Source organism: Mus caroli, chromosome 10, assembly GCF_900094665.2.
Source record: "Mus caroli chromosome 10, CAROLI_EIJ_v1.1, whole genome shotgun sequence".
Taxonomy (NCBI): Eukaryota; Metazoa; Chordata; class Mammalia; order Rodentia; family Muridae; genus Mus; species Mus caroli.
The window spans coordinates 37,096,506-37,103,771 of NC_034579.1; the positions used below are offsets into that span (position 1 = coordinate 37,096,506).

The 7,266-nt window shown below is 44.4% G+C and overlaps 1 protein-coding gene across 1 annotated transcript in view; it reads right to left on the reverse strand.

The window, feature by feature from the left end:
• The window catches only part of LOC110303781, a 178,813-nt gene that overhangs the window by 95,771 nt on the left and 75,776 nt on the right, over positions 1–7,266 (reverse strand). Inside the window, exons 17-18 of the mRNA XM_021174996.2 lie at positions 2,557–2,757; positions 1,601–1,722 (exon numbers count right to left, since the gene is read on the reverse strand). Coding sequence (XP_021030655.2) covers positions 1,601–1,722; positions 2,557–2,757 — 323 coding nt within the window. The remainder of the gene's footprint in view (positions 1–1,600; positions 1,723–2,556; positions 2,758–7,266) is intronic.

A 7,266-nucleotide genomic window follows, 5' to 3' on the forward strand; every position in this document is an offset into this window, starting at 1 on the left:
AGAATAGCTTAAAAAAATTGCATGGTGGCATATGCCTTTAATCCCAGCACTCGGGAGGCAGAGGCAGGCAGATTTCTGAGTTCGAGGCCAGCCTGGTCTACAGAGTTCCAGGACAGCCAGGACTATAGAGAGAAACCCTGTCAAAAAAAGAAAAAAAGAAAAGAAAAAAGATTACATAAGAGAACAATAATTTCCATGATTCTTTTCTTCTTTCCTTTTTTGTTAGGTGTTTTCTTTATTTACATGCAAATTTTATCCCCTTTTCTCATTTCCCCTTCGAAACCCCCCCATCCCATTCCCCCTCCCCCTGCTCACCAATCCACCCACTCCCACTTCCCTGTCTCCTCTCATTGATGAGAGGCCCACAAGGCCCACAAGGCCATCCTCTGCTACATATGCAGCTGCTACATATGCCCCTCCACGTGTACCCTTTGGTTGGTGGTTTAGTCCCTGGGAGCTCTGGGGGTACTGGTTGGTTCATACTGTTGTTCCTCCTATGGGGCTGCAAACCACTTTAATTTTCGCCTGATTTTTTTTTTCTTTTCTCTCCCCAAATGTTAATGAATAAAGACAATTTTTAAGTTCTCTGTACACTGAGGGCCTCCTAGAATAGATGAGTCCAAAAAAAAAAATCAATAAAACACTTGTCTGCAGACTTTTTTAAAATGAAAGATCCAGAGGCAGTCAAGGATCTTCCTACCTTAGAACTGAAGAGCACAAATATTCTACTAGAATCTAGGTAGATGGGTTTCAGCTTGGTCCTAGATCTTAAAGCTCAACCGAGCCCATGGCACTGGGTTTGGAGACAACTCTGAAAGCTTCTAGGACCCATTTTTGCCTTAACCTGATCTGCCAAAAGCCATTTCCTGAACAGCGCATTCTTTCCATAGCAAGATGTACACACAGCTGGTGCCAAGCTCGTTACGGTGAAGACATCCATCCATACTGTGCAATGTCTAAGAGGAGGTGCAGTTTCACAAACCGAACTCTTTCTTAAGAAGTAGAATCTTGGCTATTGTCTCTCAAAGTCCTCTGCCTGTCCCACATATGTAACCTATCCTGGTGACCTCTTATCTTTAATGTGCACCTCTGGAAGCTCAGCGCCATGCCTGTGCTCACGTCTGTCCTCAAAAGTACGTGCTGGGTATTAAGAGAAGAGAGACAATTCTCTCCTCCATGTGGCTGAAATGGGGAGATTTTGATCTCAGGCTATCAACTTGGGGTCTGCCATCTCAAGGAACCCTCCAAGTCAAAGGCTAGAAAGGAACACAGCAAGGTAGTAGTCATGTTGACAGGGTGGCAAAACGTGCACCCTCCCTGAGTAGTCTCAGGAAATTGAATACTGCTCTTTAAAGGGTAATGCCCAGGGCTTCATCTGGCCAATTCTCAGAAGCCTCTTTAGTGATACTGTGAGAAGAAAGAAATCCTCTCAGAGCATCTTAAAAGCACATGCTGGCTTCAGATAATGTGCTCGGCTCAAGGCCTCTCACATCTACTAGCCACTGAACGGTGCTTAAAAGCTTAGCACTTTGATCTAACACTGTATTCTTAATTGCCGTAGAAGATTACAAGTAAAATACTAAAGGCAACGCCACCTTACCAGCTGCTGCTGATGGAAACAAATTGCTTGCAAATTACGTTCAGGGGAAGTCCGAATGTCTTGGGAGCCTCCGGATGATCCCCTCGCCAGAGCCTCTCGACATAATCCCGCTGCTGCTCCAGCTAAAAAGAATAAATATTCCCAGAACTGAGCTGTGAGCCGAGACAGGAGAAGGCTAAACCCCCTTGTGGTCCTGTCTCTTCACTAGTTTTCACCTTGGATGTGGTTTTGAAGATTTGTTTACAATGGGACATTCTGGTCTCTCAGTCAAAGGTCAGCCAAGGAAAGGAAAGCCAACCAATTTGACAAAAAACAAAAGAAAGCTGGGCCTGTGGAACAGGCCTTAGATCCCAGCCCCCAGGAGGCAGAGACAGGTGGATTTCTGTGAGTTTTAGGCCAGCCTGAGCATTTCAGACCAGCCGCAGCCACACAATGAGTACAAGACAGCCAGGGCTACAGGGTAGGAGAGTGGCAATAAAGTAAAATAAAATAAAATTGAAAATCCAGGTGTGGCGGTCCATAGCTACAACCCCAGCACTGAGGCAGGCTGAGGCCGGATTGCCAGGAGCTCAAGGCAAGCCTAGGTTACCATGGGAGACCTTGTCTCAAAAACAAAAACAAAACAAACAAAACACCCAAACAAAAATCACTTCTATATGGGAAAAGAAATCAAAATTGTATATGGTAATGTCTTGGAAAGGTCCTCTGGTTGCCGATAACTCTTTGATCTCATGATAGATAGGTTCTTGACTCCTTGTGAATCAACTGTAGTTGGCTAGAAACCTCCCTTTAAGACCTACGTCATGCTTGGCATTGAGAAGTACAAAGTAGCGTACAGATAAACACCCTGCCCAGAAAACCCAGGTTCTGGACCTGCACGGAAAGAACGTTACTTTTATTTCTGGCTTAGATCTCCCATTCTCTTTCCAGATAGAGCCATTAAAAGTCCGACTCACATGGCGGCTGAGGATGCCCCTCACCAGCTGCAGGTGAAGCCTCAGGCAGGTGCAGTCATCTCGGTAGGCCTTAGTGAAATATGAGTGGCTGAGATCAAACTTGGGGCGTCGGTGCATTATGTCAGTCATTGCTTGTGCTAACGCAAACCGTTCTTCAGGGTCCAAGGTGTGCTGGTAGGCTTCCAAGTAACTATCAAGAAGCTGAAAATAAGGTTTATGATCAGGATGCAGCAGAGGCAGCTCTGGGGCCAGCAAACAAGACGGAAGCTTCATCCTGGGCTTTAACAAGCAGAAGACAGATGCTGGGACCTCGGGGTTGCTAGTGGTCTGGTCTGGGCAAATATAGTAAGAGCAGGTCTAGGAAGCAAACCTGCAGAGTGAAGAGGCAAGAGCTGAAACTCGGGCTGTGGAACCAGGGCTGGACTTGAGTTTGATCCATCTACTTTTGTTCTTTCTTCTCCTGCTCTTTACAAACAAAAGGAATGTTATATAGTTGATAGTGTCGAGCTACAATGTAAACTCTGATAAGACAACACCCCCTAATGTTTGCCATTCCTAGAAGCCTACTCTCTTTTCTTCACCTGGTTACTTCTCCACAATGTATCGCTCTGGTTAGATTTTTGTATCTTTTATCATTTTAAAAATACTGTTATCAGGGGAAACCACTACATACCTTCTTTTCCTGATTTGAACTGATGACAGACCAAAGTGCAGATACTATACAAAAGTCCAACTTGGTGAGTCAATGAGGGATTTTTCTTGGGTTCCTTACAGGGAGATGGGGAACGGGTTACTTACAGGAGCAGAGATGGCTCAAAGACACCTACACCACCTAAGCTCACCCCAGCATAAATGACAGCTCACAAAAGCTGTAAAGCCAGAGCACACTGCACAGGCTGCAGACAGCTCAACTGTCTAGAGAAGTGGCTAAATAAAGACTTGGGTTCGACCCCTGGGATCTGTTGATAGGGCAGGAGAAGAGAACTGACTCTTAAAAGTTGTCCTCTGACCTCCACATGTGCACCATGGCACACACAGGCAATGTAATTTGTCATAAAAAAAGAGAATACTTGCTGGCTACTGTGCTGCCTCTTTTACTGTGCTGTCTGCTTAGTTCATCTGCCTACTTATAGACTGGAAGATGACTTTTCTGAGTTTTCATGTGTTGGCTTCCTTGAGTCCCTGATTCTCTAAAGACCTCCACGTGAACATACAGTTAACACTTCTGTCTTTCATTGTTAATTTCCCAGGCACAGGCGCTGAATGGCAGAGTATAGAGGAGAAAGAGTTTTCCTCGTTTACCTAAGAAGGTTAAACACTCAGACTGAACAGACACTAGGAATCAGATGTCCCCTAAAAAGAGGTGTTTATATCTGCCTGCCCAATGTCAAGGCAAGGCTTGTGGACAGTGACCCTAGGGTGCTTCAGTCAGTACCTGTGATGTTCTGCATGTAAAACATCCCCGACATGTTCTTATGTTTGAACATTTGGTCTCCAGCTGGTGGCACAGTTTTGAGAGGTTGTGGAACCCTTAAAAGGTGGGAAAAGTGGATCTGGTGGTGTGGGCCTTAAAGTTTGTAGCCCAGCATGACTTCCTGTCCCGCCTCTACTTCCTGTTGGGCTGAGATGTTAGCAAGTAAGGATCCCCAGCTACACCCTCCCTCCTGTCTCCACAGAGCTGCTTGCTTCAATGCCTTCAGAATCAAGATGCATAGCACGTGCTCAAATGTGTGAGGCAAAATAAATCCTTCCTCTCTGAAGCTGCTTCTTCTGGGCATTTCATCGCGGTGCATTAACATGGTGCTCAAACCTGGTGGATGCCTTTTTGGAGAGGTACCAAACTCAACTTTAGTATGAACAGGAAATCACCAAGTGGAGCCAGAAACTCAGGCTACCCTGGAAGGTGTGCTCGGGTTAGAAACTCACACGTCACAGAATGGGGTCAGAAGTGAAGAAAGATGGGAGTCCCCTTTGACTCTAAGTTCATCCCACAGAAGATGAAGAGCAGGGTGCTCTTGGGGACTGGACTGCCTCACCCAAGAGCCACACTAGAGTATTAGCCAATTGTTAAATGACCGAAAGGAAATTGGAGATGGAGGAGGAGTGACTAGACAGGCTGAGAGCACCACTCCACTATTCCAGGGAGAGATCAGAGAAGAAACATTTACTTTTTAGTTCATTTGAACCCAATGTGAACCTTTCTGGCTGGGCCAGAGTAATCCTGGGAGCTGGCTTATGGTATTTAAACTTCTTGACCTGTTTTTTGGACAAAGAGTCCAATTGTTGGTTATTTGAGGAGGAAAGTTGGTTCATAAAAATAAAATCCAAGTTTTCCTTTCCCAGCCCTGGCTCCCAGAATGTCGACTCTGAGACTATGAGACTATAACTATATCTGAGTTATTATTAAATGCATCAGCCATAAGCTTTGGCTCATCCCTGACTACCTTGTCATTTATGTAACCTGTTCAAACTACTCTATGCCTACCGCGTGGTTAGTCATATCTCCTCAGTCCTGGCCTGCTTCTCCCCTCGAGTCTCCTCAGGATCTCCTCAGCATCTTCCTGAGCTCGCCTACCTGTTGGTTTATATCCGTCTCCTCCCTCCACCCTCTGCCTTGTCTTGTCTTGTCTCCTGAGTCTCTCCCCAACTCTCTCTTTTATACTCTTACTATTACCCAGAATCCTCTCGCTTCCTGCTAGCGTCCCACCTCCTTTTTTCTGCCTCAGTTCATTGGCCATAAGCTTTTTTATTGACAGGTGATGCTTATAAGAGATTCTCTCTATAGAAGCTGGCTGCAGAAAGAGTCCTTTCTGGCCATCCCAGTCTGGTGAGGCCAAGATGCAAAGGACCATGCTAAATTGAATATTCATAATTAATAATAAGGTTGCAGAAGTCAGCAAATAAGAACATAGGATGGCCAGGCAGGCAAGACGATTCAGCAAGTAAGGCACCTGCCACCAAGTCAGGGGACCTGAGTTCCCTCCCTGGAACTCACATGACAGAAAGTGAGAACACACTCTGCTGTCCTCTGACTTGTGAGCTGTGGCATGCCTCCCAAGCCTCCCTCAAAATAAGAAGGGATACAGGGCATCCAACCAGCTTTGAATTTCAGATAGATAGCAAATACTCTTTTAAGGTAAGCATGTCCCAATTATTGGGAGTATTTTATCTGTTGAGAAGGAAAATAAAATTTAAGCTAATATCATCTTTTTCATGTTTAGGCTCAGCTGAGAGAAGGTACCAGACGAACCACTGTGTCATCTCTTTATGAATTCCTTCCCAGCAAGGGTGGAGCATGATCTTTCTGCCTTAGGTTCTATTTGTTACCTGTTTGCTAACTGGCCTGTCACCATTTGGTATTTGCCTGAGAAGTATTCCTAACCTGTCAAATGTAACCTCTGTGTGTCAAGGGCCAACTCTCAGAAAGTAATATGCTACACAGCAGGGAGAGTGGCCAGGAAATGTCTGAGAAAATAGGAAAGCAGACAAGATTGATAATATCAAGCCTCCCTGGGTTTATCTTACTTATGAGATTTCCTTATTGAGTTTGTCTTATGTGTCAGATCTAAGATTTATGGTAACCTTTAAAGATAGTGCTTTATATCACACCGAAGTGTTAAGCAGGAAGCCAATTGTAGACACAACTTGCCACGCTTGTCACGGGGGTAATACACAAAACTTATTTTAGTGCTGTATACATACATGAATTCAAATTGTTGTAGAACATGTTTGGTGACAGTGGGAGAATCAGGAGATAGGACAGCAGGATCCAGGAGCTGAGGCACCAACTCTCTAACTTCTCTTGCCCCTCAGGCCATTAAGTTAGCATCAGCTTTAATTTTATGAGACTTCATACATTCAATGGTTATTTTAAAGAATTGGAAGAACCTAATATGTCCCAGAACCTCGTAAGTGGTGATACCAATATATTTAACAATCGAAAACAGCTGAGGAGACTTGGCACTGGAGTCAAGAGAGAGTGTGGGGGCCAACTGTACCTCCGATGAAAATTTGGCTTAGCCATTTAAGATGGGCTCCTTGGCTGGAGTTTCTGACTTGGAAGACCATATTTTACAATTTTGGCCCAGAAAGCTCAGTTTCTAGAGGGAACTTATTCTCAGGGTAGTCTGGGGGGGGGGATATTTTCAACAATTGTTTTAAATTAAAATAGTTTCGTGTAGCATGGAAGGAACTAGTGGGCAGCTTTGACAGGTCAGCACAGAATGGACTGCAGTCTCCCACGGTCTCACTGACTGCTCAGTCCTCTGCTCTTTCCTGTCCCTTGACTCTTCTATTGCCACTGAGTCCCCTGCCTGAGGGGAAGAGAGCACTGGTACACACACACAAATACACACACAAATACATACACACACAAACACACAAATACATACACACACAAACAAACACACAAAAACATACATACATACACACATAAATACATACACACACTAACGCACATACACACATAAATACATACAAACACACACATACATACATACACACATAAATACTTACACACACAAATACATACACATACACACACACACAAATACATACACATACACACACACAAATACATACACATACACACACACACACAAATACATACACACACAAATACATACACACACACAAATATATACACACGCACAAATATATACACACACACAAATACATACACACACACACAAATACATACACACACACACA